The 17,599-nt window shown below is 51.8% G+C and overlaps 1 protein-coding gene across 8 annotated transcripts in view; it reads left to right on the top strand.

Moving 5' to 3' along the window:
- Nucleotides 1-17,599, top strand: part of ABCA4 (ATP binding cassette subfamily A member 4) — a 126,132-nt gene that overhangs the window by 89,803 nt on the left and 18,730 nt on the right. For 6 of the 8 annotated variants that reach the window (XR_012509109.1, XM_074369987.1, XM_010950413.3 and 3 more), the window contains 12 exons: nt 188-220; nt 1,769-1,874; nt 1,999-2,073; nt 2,328-2,497; nt 4,140-4,317; nt 7,962-8,077; nt 9,116-9,263; nt 12,111-12,234; nt 12,595-12,724; nt 15,008-15,128; nt 15,529-15,591; nt 16,612-16,718. Coding sequence is in view for 7 of the 8 variants with exons in the window: in XM_074369987.1 (XP_074226088.1) it covers nt 188-220; nt 1,769-1,874; nt 1,999-2,073; nt 2,328-2,497; nt 4,140-4,317; nt 7,962-8,077; nt 9,116-9,263; nt 12,111-12,234; nt 12,595-12,724; nt 15,008-15,128; nt 15,529-15,591; nt 16,612-16,718 (1,371 nt within the window). In the remaining variant the exon portion in view is untranslated. Of the gene's footprint in view, nt 1-187; nt 221-1,768; nt 1,875-1,998; nt 2,074-2,327; nt 2,498-4,139; nt 4,318-7,961; nt 8,078-9,115; nt 9,264-10,048; nt 10,170-12,110; nt 12,235-12,594; nt 12,725-15,007; nt 15,129-15,528; nt 15,592-16,611; nt 16,719-17,599 lie in introns of those variants that run through there. The other 2 variants (XM_074369988.1, XM_074369992.1) reach the window with 2 other exon arrangements.

Genomic DNA, 17,599 nt, shown 5'->3' with positions numbered 1-17,599 from the left:
ATGAGTCCTTTCTCCACTTGTGTGTTCAGACTCAGTCCCTGGGCTGGAAGGTTTCCACGTTGCTTGGAGATCAGGAAATGCAGAAATGCCCCTGAAGACTGGGATGCCCCAGTGAGTGTTTGGGAAAGAAAGTTAACGCTGCTGTCCTTCTCGTGGCATTCACTGCATGATTTGTTTTGGCTTTCAGCCTGAAGAGCAAGTACTGGGTCAATGAACAGAGGTAAGAAACTATTTTTGTAAGAAATAAAAATCCCAGGGTGATCTGTTTAAAATAATTGCACGAAGAAAAGCCACCCCTCGAAGCCATGTGGATGGGCTGTTCCGTATGTGCTCAGGAATTCATGAGACCTGTCTGGAAGGATGTGTAGCTGCCGACACCCCGGGCCCAGAGGTGCTCAGCGGTAGATCTCCGTGGAGGTCGTAAGTGAAAGGTGGTGTTCCCCAAAGAGGAGTTCCCGGCACTCTCACTCCAGGGAGGTTCTAAAACCTCCAAGCCAGCAACAGTTCAGAGCAGGAGGACGTGTGACCTAAGCGCTGGCGCTCTGTGGCCCGTTCCTTCTAAGCCTCGGGGGCTGTGGCCCAGCCCCAGACTCACTCTGTTCCTGAGGCATCCTGCAGGCTCAGGTGGTTCCCAAGGCTTGTGAATCCCCCAGGGATGGTCTAGGAGTGGGCTGGCTTCCCAGGCACCCTCGGACACAGGGCCCTTAGAATGAATGCAGAGCTGATGTTGACTTGATTTCCTGGGCAGATTCTAGACCATGCTAGTGAAATCCAATCTGAATCGCTCCCTGGAGGGACGGGAGGGGGCCTTAGCTGAAGCAGAAAGATGGGGGGAACAAGGTGAGTCCCTGAGAAGTGAAGTTGTCCTCCTCTGCCTTGCCCACCCAGCAAATTAATTTTGCTTGTCGAGGAGTTTGGCTTTTATGCTGCCATGGAAGGGTTTTAATCCAGGGAGTGACATGCCCACAGGGTTTGAGTACCACCCCTGGAAATTTCCAGAGCAGCGAGGAAGATGGGTTAGAGCAGGAGAGACCCGAGGCTGGGATCCCACTTCAAGACCAGAGCAGGAGTCAAGGTGGGGGTGGTGAGAGGCACCGACGGGCACAGCCGGACTGGGCCGGACTTGGTGGTGGTGGGCCCAGCACACCAGGAACACCTGCAAAGCACAGAAGGGCACAGAAAAGGAATCACTGGTAAGGGTTGGGGAGAGTCAGGGAAGACTTCAAAGAGAAAATGGCATAGGACAGATGAGCGGGAAAGGCACCTGGGGAAGCTAGCAGCCCTGCGAAGGCAGGCTTGGAGGCAGCCTGGACCCCTGGGGGCACCAGAAGTGACTGGTCATGGCTGGAGGGGGCCCCTCTAGGGGAGGCTTGAGGAGGAGTGGAGCTGGAGGGGTGGGCAGACACCAAGCTCAGAAGGGGTCAGGACTACCCCTGGAGGCGATGAGGAAGCTGGTAAAAGTTGGTTTGTGGGGGAGGGTACAGCTCAAGTGGTAGAGCACACGTTTAGCACGCACGAGGTCCTGGGTTCAGTCCCCAGTACCTCCTCTAAAAATAAGCCTAATTACCTCCTCCCCACAAAATAAAAAAAAAGCAATAATAAATAAAGTATCTCTCTTGAAGTTGGTCTGTAAGGTAGAGCCATGTTGCTGGATAGCCCAAATAACCCCTGCAAAGCACACGACTCCCTGCAGAACTGAGCTCGGCAGCCGTGAGGCCCCGCACACAGTTCATGGCACAGGTCTGAGTGCTGCTTGTTCCCTTGTCAGGTACGGAGGAATTTCCGTCGGAGGAAAGCTCCCGGGTCTCCCCATCACTGCGGAAGCACTTGTTGGATTTCTGAGTGACCTTGGCCAGTTAATGAATGTGAGCGGGGTACGTAAACAGACTGGAGATTCGGTAGAACTTCCACTGTGCCAGTTATCATGAAATAGAAATGATCCCGGGTGCTAAAGGGAGGGGGAAAAAACCCTCTTGCTTGCTTATTATGATTTTCTAGGGCCCTGTCACCAGAGAGGCCTCTAAAGAAATGTCTGCATTCCTTAAACATCTAGAAACCGAAGACAACATTAAGGTACTAGCCCTGCAGAACCTGCCCTAGAGCTGAAAACTCACATGAGCTGGTTTTTCTATTTTTATGTTCCCAGCTTAATTAGATTCCGTCCCTCCTCCTGTTGAAATCTGGCCTGGAACGTCTCCCAGCTGCCAAAACCTTCCGCCTTCTCACATTCTTTTTCCTGCGGCTCATTTTTTCTTTAAACAGCGCCGTTAGGGCAGAGTCCCCCAGGGGGTGGCAGAGGCTGACACAGCCCTGTCTCCGCCCTCTAGGTGTGGTTTAACAACAAAGGCTGGCATGCCCTGGTCAGCTTCCTCAACGTGGCCCACAACGCCGTCCTCCGGGCCAGCCTGCCCGCGGACAGGAACCCCGAGGAGTATGGCGTCACTGTCATAAGCCAGCCCCTGAACCTGACCAAGGAGCAGCTCTCAGAGATCACAGTGTAAGCCACCGCGGCCCCAGCCCCACAGCATTCTTGTCACCTCCTCCGCTCTGAGCGCCCCGGGAGCATTCCCACTAACGCGAGCTGCTGGGCGGGTTGGCAGGCTTGCTTCATCAGGCACACACGAGCGTTAAGACTTCGCGCACCAAACTGCTTGGCCATTGTTTCTGCTCGGATGTATTTGGAAAGCAAGCATCCATTTGGTTCCGTTCCCTTTTGGCTCCTGATGACACGTTGCTCCTGGAGCTTACACAAGCATTCTCCTTTCCAGTATGCAAAATGACTGCCGGGAACTGGGAAGTTCGGTAAATCTTTTATTTCCCAGCAATAATGATCTTAGACTCCTGGTAATTTCCCTCTGACGGTCAGGCTTTGGAGCTGTTGACAGATCCTCACCTTCCTCAAGCCTAGGCTTGGCTTCGGGCAGTGAAAGCATCACTCTGTGCAGTTTGTAGGATATTTGCTCTGTTCAAAGCCTGCATTTGATGGGAATGCCTTTGTTAACACAAACTCCATCTGAAAGGCTGTGAGGGGCCCCTTTCCCATCCTGGTACATATACTCGGAGTGCCCTGACCCCTGGCCCCGGACATGCCCAGCGTCAGGGTAAACTGGGGCTCTGGGCCTGTGGGGCCTTCCTCGCAACGCCCTCTCAGGCCCTAGACTGAGGAAGAGCAGTCTGTCCTGTGTTAATCCTCACTCAGCCCAAATTTCTACACCTCCTGTTAAGCCTCTTGAGTATGAAATAGGAGCCTTCTGTGAGTATAAAAGTAACATGTGAGAGAGTACGTGTTCATTAAAGTACACAGAATAGAGTTTTAAGAACTTATTACCTATAACCAGACACGGTTTAGGGTATTTTCTCTAAATGTTTTCGGGTTTTCCTTCCAGTCGTTTGCGCCAATCTTACTGCGTGTGTGGGTCAGGCTATCTGTGGTTTTAAGAGGGCAGTGACTAGCACATAAGGTGTCTTTGCCCCTGGGACTCGGTGAAAGGTGCTCCTCTCTGGAGGCGGGCACTGTCCCACACCAGGCGCCACGGCCTGGGTGTGAAGTCCGGGCTGGATTTCGGCCCACACTTGCCGCCTTAGCCAGATGCTTTCCATCCAATCCAGGAAAGAGTGAATAGAGCCGAACTCCTGTATAACCAGCCTTTTCATTCAAACTTACATTATAAGGTAACATTTCCCTACATTATGATGTGTTTCTTGAATACATGATTTAACAAGATAATTTGCTTCTCTTAAAATTTTATTTCTTTTCCAAGTCCATATGGCTGTCTACATAAAACATTCAAGGGTATCCATAGACAAGTTATTTGAATAAGAGCATTGTACTGTTTGAGATTAATATAAAAATCCCTTTCTATGCACAATTGATAAATAACTATAAAATGTAATAAAAATAAATTTTATCTACATCTTCATATTAAACATATTTGATAACCTGGAACAGGAAACCCACCAATATCCACTTAACCTTGACGCAGTTTGATTTAGGTAGTTGAGTGGGACAGCGAAACTCAGGCTGGGGAAGGGGCTCCTGGAGGCCGTCACCTGGGTGTGGAGAGGCCTTCCCAGAACCTGGCTTTGTCCTCCTCCTGCCCCTCCTTCACCTCTCTCTCTGCGTCTCCTTCCTTCTGCAGCCTGACCACGTCGGTGGATGCCATGGTGGCCATCTGCGTGATTTTTGCCATGTCCTTCGTCCCCGCCAGCTTTGTCCTTTATTTGATCCAGGAGAGAGTGAACAAAGCCAGGCACCTCCAGTTTATCAGTGGAGTGAGCCCCACCACCTACTGGCTGACCAACTTCCTCTGGGACATCGTAAGTGCCACATCACGGCATCTCCCTCACCTCCGTGGGCTGAGGAGGGCGGGCCTTTGTGGGGCTCTCGTACAGCCTGGGCTGCTGGAAGGTGCTGTGCCAAGCGCCCACCGTGGAGGAAGATGCGGGGCTCAGCTTAGCGGCTGCTGAGTGGGGGCTCTGCACGCCTGCACAGGGGCCTTCTGACCCACCAAGTAAGCTCTGCGCTGCTGGCAGGAGGCTGGCCTTCCGGGGAATAATCTGGAGCTGAAGCAGTAACAGCGAGAGGTCCTTCACTCTGCTCCCTCCTCTTAAATTTTGCCCCACCCTTAAAGGGGTAAAAATGGGACACCCCCCACCCCCATGGTAGAGTTGCCAGATAAATATAGAGCACCCAGTTAAATCTAAGTTTCAGATCAAATAATGACTAATTTTTAATATAAGTCTATCCTACCCACCCCCAAATATCGCAAACTGACACTAAAAAAATGTACTGGTTGTTTACCTGAAATTCAAATTTAACAGGGCTTCCTATACTTCTATTTGCTAAATCTGGCAGCCCTGTCCGGTGGCCTTATTTTGCTTTCCCACAGTAACCAGGTCTTCACTCTATCAGATTAGCTACCACTGTAGGGAACACGAGGGAAAAATTACTCATCAAGTCAACAGCAGACTATCACCTCTCACAACCTGGACTGGCGGGGGAGAGAGGGGCCAGGGCGGGTTACCTTGTGACAGGTCACAGGGTCAAACTGAATTGACAGCAGTGGCCTCGTTACAGTGGAGCAGGGGTCATTATGACACCAACTCCAGGCTACGCTGGACGTCTTGGGAAACAAGACGTTTTGTTTTATCTCAACATTCTAAGACTAACGTGAGTCTCCACTTCATGTGATGAAAAGACCAATCACGATGGAGACCAACACAGACAACCTTCTCCACTAAGGTTTTTCATAATGATGGCAAATACTAGGGTTCATGAAGGCATGATTTCTTTAATCTTACTCAACTTACCAAGCAGCCATCACTTAACAAAACCAGAAATCATTAGCAACAACGAATTTCCCTCTCTCCTCTGTCTACGAGGTAACACTTATGAACACGCAGGAGGAGGTCAGAGCCAATAAGCCTCGCGCTGGACAAGAACATTGCTGGCAGTCACCCCGCTGGCCCTGTGCTCTAAGCACAAGAGGGGCTTGGCTCACCGGCACTGAAAAGCTATTAAAGTGCTGGATTTTGCATTCTACTTTTTTTTCAAAAAACAAGCAATAGTATTTAGATTAGAGGCTGACCCATGCGTGTGCCTAGCTAAAGACAGAGGTCTCTGAGCCTAAGGAGAAACTGATGGACAGAGGGCAGTGAGAATTCTATTTAAGGGTGTGTGTGGTGGGGGTGATGCTAGCAAAGTAGACACCTGGCATTCTATTGAAGAGTTAGGAGACAGTGAACATGATGCCAGCAGGCTTCCTGATGCTCCAGAATTTTAAGGCTGGCCTGGAATCTAAACCCTAACAGCTATACAGTTGGAGCTTAGCACCCTCGTAACCCAGTGACAGAAAGATAACATATCCCTAGGGGTCATTGTTGAATAAATGAACAAACCTTTATTGTTTATATCATTCCCTCAGCACATATATGATGTTTTGAGTTCTTTTTTTTATGTCACCTGTTTTTCTTTTAAATTTTGAAACAATCACAAACTTACAGAAACATTAGAAATACAGTTCAAAACCTTTTTTGTGAGCCATTTGAGAGTAACTTCCTAACAAGTGCCCCTTCATAGACATACACACGCACATGCCCACACACACACACACACCAGCACCTCCAGTGTGCACCCCCTGCAAATGAGGACACACCCCTACGATCACAGCACAACTGTCAGCATCAGGGAGCTGGCACTGACACGTCACCTCCATCTAATGCCCAGACCCACTCAGGCTTCGTCACTTGCCCCAACAAGGCCTCTTATAGAAAAGGCTCCAACTCAAGAGTTGCGCGTTGCACTTCGTTGTCCCGTCTCTTCGGTCTTCTTCAGCCTGGAATGGTTTCTCAGTCTTTCCTTGACACTCATGACCTTGACACTTTTGAAGACCACAGGCCAGTTATTTTGCAGACTGTCCCTTAATCGGGTTTTGCCTGAGGTTCCTTAGCTTTAAGCCCTGGCAGCAGCTTCATGAAAGGACGCTCTGGTCTCACTGTCTCCTGTCAGGTAGCTTCCGGTTTCAGTTCATCCTGTTACTGGTGATGCTCACCTTGGTCACTTGATTAAGACGCTATCTGCTGAGCTTCTCCACTGTAAGGTTTCTCTGTTCCCCTTAGAGTTAATAAGATTTGGGGGAGCGGTACTTTGAAGCTATGTAAATACCCTGTTTGTTATCAAACTTTCCATTTATTCATTTATTTATTTATTTATTTATTTATGCCTGTATGGAGTCATGGTTTCTGGGTTAATCAACAGATTGCAGTCTGATGCCGTTCTTACTTTTTTGGTGCTCAAGTTATCCCGTTTTGCCAGTGGGAGCCCCTTCACGCTGGCTTCTGTGTCCTCTTGACTTGTGCCCCACACTTCTTGAGCCCCTCCGTGTTCTCTGGCACAGCGAGATGTCCCGGGCTCATCCTGCACCTCCCCCCAGCTCCACCCTGGAATCAGCCGTCTCCCCAAGGAGCTCTGGTCCCTTCCAGTGGAAAATGTCCCTCAAAAACCGAGATCTAGGTGTTAGATATGGTCACTGCCACTGGGTATAAGTGGTCCCAGGACTTCTCAGAGAACTAGGTGAGATACGCATGCATATACGTGGACACACACATTTAACCGATACTTCTCTGTCTGTCTACACACTGAACAAGACATTCACTAAAACCACTAGTTCCAACCCAGTAACACTGACTCATTCTGGTTTTCTGTCTTTCCATATCTGTAACTCCCTTCTCCAAAAGTGAGAAACTGGCTTCTACTGTCCCTGACTCACTTACCTACCTGAGCAATCACCTGTATATAGTAAGTCCCCCATCTCGCCCTCATCCCCTCCCCTGCATGGACCCTCCGCTCCACGTGAGGCCCTCCTCGTTCCGCTTGGGCTCTGACCCCCCAGAGGGACACCCTCCTGACCTGACTGGGGCCCCAACACCCCACACCAGTCCGTCGGCACGCATGCCCCCTCCCGCTCCTCAGGCTCTCAGCCTGCTTGGGAGCGTGTGGCTCTCCTCCGCCCACACGAGGCTGCCCTCCTCCCCCGTCCGTCCTGGCGGCTTCAGGTCTGGATCGTGTAGGAAGAGAAGTGATGAAAGGGCATCAACTGTTTGGCCTTTGTGAGGCCAAGGGCTGCATGCTTTTCTGAATTCTGGAGACGTTGCTTAGAAAGTAGAGTCAGGAGGATTTGTGACCAATCAGAGAGAGAGAAGGGGAGATCAAGTGGAGTTTTATAATTCATTCTTTCAAAAGATACAGCCTGGAGGGTCCCAGTGGAGGGAGGTGGGGGTAGGGTGGGGTAGGAGGACTAAGGACAGCTTAACACATGCTTGCTAGCCAAGAACTGCTCAGACAAATAGAATCAGAACCCCAAACCATGCGTGCTGGAGGGGCCTGGCCCCACCCTCGTTTTCCAGAACAGGAAGCAGAGGTCCGAGAGGTGAGGTGCGTGCTCCCCTCCTCTCCCCTCCAGATGAATTACTCCGTGAGCGCGGCTCTGGTGGTGGGCATCTTCATCGGGTTCCAGAAGAAAGCCTACACCTCTCCAGACAGCCTTCCCGCCCTTGTGGCCCTGCTCATGCTGTACGGGTGAGTCCTGTGAAAGGGGAGCCAGAGAGGGGCCTGCCCTTCTGGCGGAAAACCGGGCTTCCAGAGGTGAGCTGGGCTTCTAGCACCCGGCAGGGTCTGCGGGTGCTGGCCAGGAGTCCGTCTGATTTCTGTTCTGATTCCACACACAAAGGTATTCCCGCAGCCCGGTTCCCTCGGGGACAGTGGAGACTCCCCACGTGGCCTGAATATTCATCTTCTTCCACTTAAACTGTGACCTGGTGGAAGTGTGGGAATCCATCACTCCCCAGTTCCTCACCAAGCTCTGAGTCTGACTCATTGTGGCCAGTCTGTCCATCTCAGTGTTTCCATCTGTCCCGGCCAAGAGTTATTTGCACATAGAAGACTACAGCTGAAGAGCTGCTCCTGGGTCAGAGCCAGAAGCTAACACAGGAATTAAATCCAGTAGAATTATAGAGTAAAGCATGCAACTTACATCCAGTCCCACCAATTGCTGTATGTGTAACTGTGGACAAGTAATTCACCCCACCTGGGCCTCAGTTTCCTCATCCGTAAAATGGAGGTCATGATACTTGGCCCTTCCTGTAGGGGGCAGTGGAGTCTAGCCAGAGCATGGTCTCCATTCACCTCTCTTGAAAGTGGGTGAATTCAGGATTCAGGAGCCAGCGTGACTGTGACATATCAGCTCCAGCGAAGTGTAAAGATGAAGCTGTTGGGACCTCAGCCTGGCTTTGCTGATCCGGCCAGAGCGCGAAGCACGGCAGGGTGGACAGTGCTCCTGCGCGCTGGATAAGGCTTTGTAATTTACAAAGCACATTCACAGCTACCATCCCATTTGCTCCTCCCAAACCTCCGTGAGGTTGTCAGGGAAGGCACCGCTGTCTCCATTCACAGATGAGGAACAAAGACCAAGAGATGGAGTATCCTCCTGGTCCCCCTGGCACTCTTGCCAGTCCACACATACCACTCCCTGTGTGAGGGGAGCGCACTGTGTCTAGGGGCACAGCAGGTGGAATGGAAACTTGAGCTCCGGCCGCTGAGTTGTATCATTTCACACAGGTGGGCCGTCATCCCCATGATGTACCCAGCGTCCTTCCTGTTCGATGTCCCCAGCACAGCTTACGTGGCCCTATCCTGTGCTAACCTGTTCATCGGCATCAACAGCAGCGCCATCACCTTCATCTTGGAATTATTTGAGAACAACCAGGTAAGCGTGACTTCCTTGGCTTCTTTGTTTGATTATTAGGACACAGGAGAGGATGCGATGGTCAAGCAGAGCGAGGGACACGCACCATGTCTGGACAGTCTTCGTATAAATGAATGTTGCTTCCCCCTCTCCTTTCTCCCTCCTTCCCTTCCCTCCTTCTTTTCTTTCTTTCTTTCTTTTTTTTTTTCTTTAAGCTCCTTGTTCATTTGTGTGCTCTGAGTGTCATGGTTTCCTGGGCTCATGCTGCAAGTTATAAATGACCTTTCATAATCCTAAGCTTTTAGACCTTCTTACTCCTTTAAGAAAATTTCCTTGGGGACTTTTGAGTGTTAAGTTTTATACAAACACACACACACACACACACACATACACACACGTAATCATCATGTGATTTTGAAATTTAAAAAGAACAGAAAGGCATGCAATGAAAAGTCTCCTTTCTACTCCTGTTTCCCACTTGCCTGCTTCCCTTCTCCAGAAGCAAACTTTCGTTTGAGTTTCTTATGTATTCCAGAGACACGTGCGCAAAGATATGTATATTCTCTCTCCCAGTTTCCTACACATATTGTAACAGAGTAACATATACTATTCCACATGAAAATTTACCCTGAGGTTAGGGTTAGGAATTTATAATGCTGAATGACTCATTTTTATAAGCTATGAAGTCCAGTTGTCCCATCCACACCCCCCAGGCCTCTCCTTGCCCAGAAAGAGCTGGCCAGAATGAATCCTAAAAACAGTGGCAGTGGCTACAGGGCTGTCCTGCCCCACACTCCATCTTCCAGCCCGCTGCGTCCAAACCCCCGGCATGGCTGTCCTGGGAACAGTCCCCAGGGTTGGTAGCCTCTCCCGTGAGCCTGTGTCCCCAGCCCCTCTCCAGCGCCTCTCCAGCCTTTCCCTCCGTCGGTAAGTCCTGGGCACCAGCCAGAGCGTCTGCACTGCCATTCTGTGGCCCCTGTCCCCACTCCTGCTTCTGGGCCCTGCTGGGAGGACCCCCACCCCACCCCCAGTCCCACAGCCTCCTGACAGCAACTCTTTCCCAGACCTTGTCGGGCTTTCTGTGGCCACTAAGCAAGAAGCAAAACCCCATCTGTCCCATGACTAATAAAAAATGTACCACGTCACAGTCAGACCCCAGAAGGGAGGTGGGTGCGACCACAGCTCCCACTGATGGCCAGAGCAGCCCGGCAGACTGATAATGCTGCTTTTCATAGCCGTTTTTGTCACAGGCTCACAGCCCATCAAGTCTTAAGAGAGTGTGTTACTTCAGAATAATTAAATAGTAAGCTTAAAGCAGCTCAAAACATCCTTCCTCCTGCGGGCTGCACTCACTTCGCCAACAACTACTGAGGGCACCTCCTGCCCTGCATAAAAGTTGGTTGCTTCCAGGTGAACTACGGACTAGAAAGATGCTGTGAGAATTCCCACATCCCACAGGAGGCTCCCCGGGTCCCAGAGCTGCTGTGTCTGCTCAGTCAAGAGGCATCCACGGTGAACACCACGTGATGGATGCGCCGACATAAACAGCTGTGGCCACTCGTCCTGCCCCCAGTCAGGAAGTGGCCTGCACGCCGAGTTAGGAACTGGCATAAGCCACGGGGCATGACGTCCCGCAAGACAGCGTGTGGCAGAACGTCAAAGGAGCGAGGCAGATGAAACCCTGCAGACCCAAGTGGGCCAGAAGAGCTGGACTGAGAGGGTCAGGAGAATCTTAGGAGAGGAGTTTAATTTCAGCCTCGCCTGGAATAAGCAGAATTTTATCAGCCCATTGAGTAAATAATGAAGGGCCTCGTACGGGCTCGGGCCTCGTACGGGCTCGTCAATGTGCGAGGTGTTCAGGTAGGACGCCAGAATGATTTGGGCCCAGTTCCTGTCCTCTGGGGACCTCTGACTAGTGGAGAAAATAGGCAGGTGAGAAAGCGAGTTAACCATGGCAGTGTGGTAAGTCCTGGAAGAAGGGACTGGCTGCTGTACGGCGGGAATCCGGAAAGGCTTGTGAGAGAAGGGGTTGTTTGAGCTAGCTTTCTAAAGAAGGGCAGGCGTCTGCCAGAGAGCAGGAGGCGGGAAAGCGTTCTTTCCTGCTAGTTGCTGTGGCTAATAGAACCTGCAAGTGCAAAGGCCTAGAGACAAGAGAGCATCGTGCCTTCCCGGAGGGGTGGGTACGGGACATGGGGAGGGGCAGAGAGAGAAGAGGTCACGTGCAGGAGGCTGTGCGGCAGCGAGGGACCAGGTAAGTGGGTCAGCCCCTCCCCATCGGAGGCTCCGCTTCCTGCCGCTGACACCTGAGGACAGAACAACCAGCACAGTCTGCCGCCTGAAAACGAGGCCCTCCGGCTCAGTACAGAGGCCGTCCTTTCGGCCGGTGACAGTCGCAGACAGCCATCGCTGCCCCGTGGGAGCTGAGAAGCAGAGCTGGGAGAGGCTCAGGGCCCCTCTCCCCTCTGGTACAAGCTGGGCTGGGACAGAACCGGTGAAGGAGCCTCAGCCCCAGTGGCGGCTCGTGGCTGTACCAGAGAAGAGAAAGCTCGGCCCGCACTCCGGGCAGCCACTGCGTCTTCTCATAACTAAGGCCTTGGAGGGCTGCTGTGTAATGTCAAAGTCAGTCTGCAGTGGGAGCTCCTCAAGCAGGCTGCCTGGCCAGAGGCACCTCCTGTGAGTGCTCCAAAACCTCCTATCTGCCTGACAAATCCCTCCGGTGGCGGTCTGGCTGCTGGGGCCCCTCTGGCTGCAGGCCTTCCCCCCCCCCACTGCCCGGGTCCTGCCCATGAGGGCACCCAGGCCCCACCCCGCTCAGGAGGGGACAGGCTTGGCCCCCGTTACTGACTGCCCTGCTTTTCTGTATTTCAGACGCTGCTCTGGTTCAATGCCATGCTGAGGAAGCTGCTCATTATCTTCCCCCACTTCTGCCTGGGCCGGGGCCTCATTGACCTGGCGCTGAGCCAGGCCGTGACAGACGTCTATGCCCGGTTTGGTGGGTAGCAGCCACGTGGCCCTCTGAGGCCGGGAGGGCTGCAGGGGGAGTTCCTGTGATGGACCTGCAGCCTGGACTGGGGCTGGGGCACCTGGCTGGTCTGGGATTTTCCTGACACTAGGAGGGGTCGAGGTGCCTCTGCTTTTGTGGCTGAGGAGACCCGGAGGGGTCAAGGTCAGGCTCCTGCTCTTCTCTGCTCTGACTTGAGGAGCCAAGATGAGAGTTGGGTTTGGCTCTGACTTAATCTCTTGCACAAGGCTTGGTCCAGCTGGGCCGAGTGCTGTAACTAGGTCTTTAGGAAAAGCTGGAGCAGCTACGTGGACTTAATTCTTGTCCATTTCCGGTGGCCTCCGTCCCTAGGTGAGGAGCACTCTTCAAATCCGTTCCAGTGGGACCTGATTGGGAAGAACCTGGTTGCCATGGCAGCAGAAGGGGTGGTGTACTTCCTCCTGACCCTCCTCATCCAGCACCAATTCTTCTTCAGCCCATGGTACGCTCAGCCGCTGCCACCTCCTTGTGTCCATCCATGTGGTCATCTCTTTTCTTATGAGCCCCACTCCATGATGTGTTTTACACTCTCAAAGCCTGGACTATTCTGAATAACACAAGTAGAGACACATTAAAATAGGCACGTTAAACTTTGTGAAGAATTTAAACTTCAAAGTGTTTAAAAGACAATGCTAAGTACAATCTCTAATATTTAATCCCACTCATTTAATTAACAGATACTCATATTAATTAAACAAATACTCATAATTAAATCATAGCATTGCAAAAGATAACGGTTAATTGGTACCCAAAGTACTAGGAAAGAGATCTATGCATTCATGAGAAAATAGGAAAAACAGGCCCCTTTGCTAATTAGAGATTTGAGAGTGGGGTTAGGGCAGGGGAGGAAGGGAGTCATATGGGGGTGATGTCCGAGGGAAGGCAGCCAGGTGCAGTGTGGAGGGGATGGGGCAGTGATCCTGCCCCGCTGGTTGGGCAGGAAGGGAGATGCCTGCCAACCCTGATCCAGCCCAGCTGTGCCCTTCTTTCCCAGGCTCTTGCCCCAGGCCCTCCCTCATTCTCCCGCGGGCGCTCAGGTTTGCAGAAGGCAGCACCTTTGCAATTCAGGCTAACCTTTACTGAATTGCAAATCACTGGGCACTGAGAAGAAGCTTTCTTGGACAATGTTTGTTTCTCACCGTCTCATCCTCTCAGGCTGCACGTGGTCACATGTAAATACAGGTTCCAAGGACTTGTCTTTAGGTTTTGATCCACAGGGAATTGAGTTATTGGAAATGGATCTCACTCCCTCCTCACAGGGTTGTGTGGATTGAATGAGGTAATGGTTGTCAACACACTTGAATGAAACGACAGGACGGGAAAGTGGCTGTAGAGCGGGAGGCAGTGTAAGGGGCTGTTGTCCGTGGCTCCCCCGCAGCTTTGGCTGCAGAGGGTGGGGGGAGCTATTCACTAAAACTGACTCATTAACTCCAAACTCCAATGTCACACAATTGAGTGAGTCCTGCCACATTAGATTGGAACAAGGACCAGAGAAGCGTTCCACAATGTCCTGCTTCAGGAAGCTCACAGCCATGCCCTCACTGAGAGCGAATCAGGCAAAGAGAGGAAGGGGTGGGAGGAAGAAGGGGGTCTCTTGGTAAAGGACGTGCCTGCATGTGGGGAGTTCAGCGTGGCTGTGAAAGGAGAGGGTGAGGGGTATGAGAGTTGAGCCTGGAGAGGAAGGCAGAGCCAGGTCGTGAAATGCTCCTCATCTTGGTGAGGACTTAGAATTTAAGCCTGAGGGCAGCAGAAAGCTGTTGGGGTGTTTTAATCAGGGGAGTGACATGATCTGCCAGGACTAGAAGCAGAAACCAGGCAGGCCATTTGGCACCCAGGCAAGAGACAGTGGTAGCCTGGAAAGAAGTGGGGGCATTAGGAGAAGGAGTGAATACGCTGATCAGATAGATAGCAGGAAGGTTGTTAGACAAGGCTTAGTCATGAACTGCATACAGCCAATGAGGGAGGATGGAAAGACTGTAGGTCAGAGAGGGTTTTAGAGAAGACGCTGTGTTTTCAAGGGTGGGGAGGATTCTACTTGGCAGGGCAGCAGGACAAGAACACTGAGCCATTGGAAACGCCTGCAGAGACTGGGAGCTGGGAAGGGCTGGCAGGGCCTGGGAGGCCACAGGTAGGTCAAATGGTTGGCAGAGGGTTTAGTTCAAGAGGTAGGTAGGGGAGCAGGTGCGAAGGGCAGGTGGGGCCTGACTGCAGGGCCCTGGGATTGCAGCTGAAGAGTTAGGGCTTAAACCTACAGCGGGCGGAGAACTGTGGTTGGGGTCATCAGATAACCTGCTGGACTCGAAGGAGGAGGAGGCTTGGTCGCTCGTAGCTGTCATTCACTGAGGGTTCACCATAGATGGAGGGTTTATAACATGCCAGCCACCAGGCCTTGAGTGCTGACTCTGTGTAGGACGCTGAGCCAGTTTCATCTTCACCGCAATCCTGTGAGGTAGACACTCTTACCCCCTCCCTATCTTATGGTTAAAGGAGGTGAGGTTTAGAGAGGTTCAGTGATGTGCCCAGGGCTGACTCTCGACCCAAGGTCTTGCCCTGTCTGCCTACTGCCTGACGGCTCTCCTGCGGGCAGTCCTTTTGCGAGCTCCAGCCTTAGGGGATGGAAGGCCAGGCTGGGGCAGAAGCGAGGGGATGGGAAGAAGGGAAGATGAAAAGGACAGGGCCGAGGACGCCGTCCACAAGCCCACTCTGTCCGCGCTCCTTCCCCCAGGACCACCCAGCCCGCGAAGGAGCCCATCATAGATGAAGATGATGATGTGGCTGAAGAAAGACAAAGAGTTACTAGTGGAGGAAATAAAACTGATATCTTAAGGCTGAATGAACTAACAAAGGTAAGGGAGCGGGTGCCGGCGTGGTGGTTTGGAGGTGCCGGTCGGACCAGAGATGGCACAACGTTGTAATTTTTGCCTCCTATAGAATAAGCAATAGGCTTATGCAAGGAATTCCTTTCCCTAATTTTATGTGGGGTTGCCATGTCTGTGTTACAACCTGTCTTCCAAGAACATTCAGTGGATTTTCCCTAGTATTCATCTCGGGCACTGCCACAAAGCACTGCAGCCTTCCTGCGTTCCACTTCTGCATGGGGGGTCAGCTTCGAGGCCCCTCAGCGCTCACAGCACCTCTGTGCACCCCCGCATCAGCATGTACCCTTCGCCTAGACCCTCCCTCACTCTTACCCTCCTCGCTCTAACCCTCTTTCTGCCCTCAATCCACCTCCTCTGGATCTTGCAGGTTTATTCCAGCGCCTCCAGCCCAGCAGTGGACAGGCTGTGTGTGGGAGTCCGCCCTGGGGAGGTGGGTACTCTGTACACCACACACGCAAGGGCCTCAGAAAATCAGCTCCTGTGCCCATCTCTCATCTCCTCTCCAGTGAGCTGTCCAGTAGAAATAAAACGCAAGCCACCAGAGGTCACTTTAATCTTCTGGTAGCCACGTGAGCAAAGTAAGGACAGGTGAAATTCATGTTAATCATCAATTTTGTCCAGTATACCTGAAGTGCTATCATTTGAGCATGTAATTCATATAAAACAATTTTTATTAGATGCTTTACATTCTTTCTTGTTATGGTTCTGTCTTAAAGTCCAGCGTGTGTTTTCCTCACGGCACATGTAGGTACATCTCTGGCGCTCGGTAGCCGTCCAGGAGGAAAACTGCTCCTTACTACCCTCTTGGGTTCCCAGGCAGGGCTCTGTAAACTGGACTTCCAAGAGACAGATTAACAAGAGGAAAACAGAGAGAAGTTTGTCAGCATGTGTGTCGCACACACGCAGGGGAGATGGCTGATCCAAGGCCGTGGTTAGAACTTGGGCTTAAATCGCGTCTTAGCAAAGGAACCATACGTTTTTAGAGAAGCTACAAGGCAAAGGAAAGGACCTTACAGTTTCTAGGTGGCAAACTGTCGGAAGACAAGCATGTGGGAAGCTGAAGGTAGATAAAGGCTATTTAGTAAAGTTTGCCGTGCAGATTCCCCTGGTGCATTTCCAGGCTGATCGGAATCTAAAGTTGTCTCCAGAGGTGAACTTTTGTCCATCCTGGTAGAGGGGAGGGGAACACCTTGTAAATTGATGTCCTGCTTTTAGGCAAATGAGGGCAGGGCAGAGAGCTATTCTTACATCTTCTCATTTGCCTTCAGCTCAAAATCATCCCTACGCCAGAGCGGCGTATTCTGCTACCTCACGCCAAGCACAGCTAGCGGCCTCTGTCAAGGCAGCACAGGGCTAAAGCACCTCCTCTTACCCCCACCCTGGCCCGGGGTCAGGACGCCCGGACCCCCCGGGCGCCAGGGCAAGGCCAATTCTGTGTGTTGTCCTTCAGTGCTTCGGCCTCCTGGGAGTGAACGGAGCTGGCAAAACAACCACATTCAAGATGCTCACTGGAGACACCACGGTGACCTCAGGTGATGCCACGGTAGCAGGCAAGAGGTGAGTGTCCTATTCATCCTGTCTCAGGGTGTCTCTCCCGGGTCCTGAGCCATGTCCCTGTCCCACCACAGGAAGGGTGGGCCTCAGTCCCTGTGTCTGAGGGTGACTCTGAGAGCCTGAAAGACCTGTGCAGAGGCATGGACCTCTCAGCAAACATGGTCAAAAAATCTAAGACATGGACTCTCTGGAAGTTGAATTGACTGTGGTTGAGAGACTCCTCTGTTAGTGTGAATTCTTGGGACGTTCTGGGAAGCACCAAATCAGTGGTTCTTAATCTTTTGTGGATCATAAGCGTCTAACCGTTTGAGCATCTGATGAATACATGCACCTTCTTCCTACAGAAATGCACCATTATTTCCCATTACCTCCCTCCATACATTTTTGAAAACAGTTTTGGGGAATTTACTGAGCCCTGAAGCACATCTATGGCCCTGCTGGCCCCGCGGCCCCATTAAGAACCCCTGTCATGAAGCATCCTTTTACCGGGTTGAGTTTCTAGGTGGGGGCTGGTTCGGGGGCCTTTGGGGCCTTAATCTGCACTGGCTATTTCTGTGCTGAAGCTTGACTTAGCAAGCCAGAGTTTCTTTATACAGGGAAAGCTGGCATGTGCCCCTGGATTCCGGGAGGCTGCCTACTGCTCTCTGTAATAGGGAACATGGCAACGGACTGGTTGTCAATGTGATTGGACGAAGAACGTGAACTGGCACTTTTTTGCCTCTTTCCAGGCTGCTCCTTGACCAGCAGAGCTCACACACACATTAGATGTGCCCAGAGGAGCTCTCTGCCCTGGTTTATAAGTGCAGTTAGGCACTGCTGACGTCTAACCAGCACCTGCTTGACCGGGGTCTCCTTTCCTCACCTGAAAGCCATCCTCAATGTGG

The sequence above is a fragment of the Camelus bactrianus genome, chromosome 9 (assembly GCF_048773025.1).
Source record: "Camelus bactrianus isolate YW-2024 breed Bactrian camel chromosome 9, ASM4877302v1, whole genome shotgun sequence".
NCBI classification, from domain to species: domain Eukaryota; kingdom Metazoa; phylum Chordata; class Mammalia; order Artiodactyla; family Camelidae; genus Camelus; species Camelus bactrianus.
This window is presented reverse-complemented; position numbering and strand designations above follow the sequence as displayed.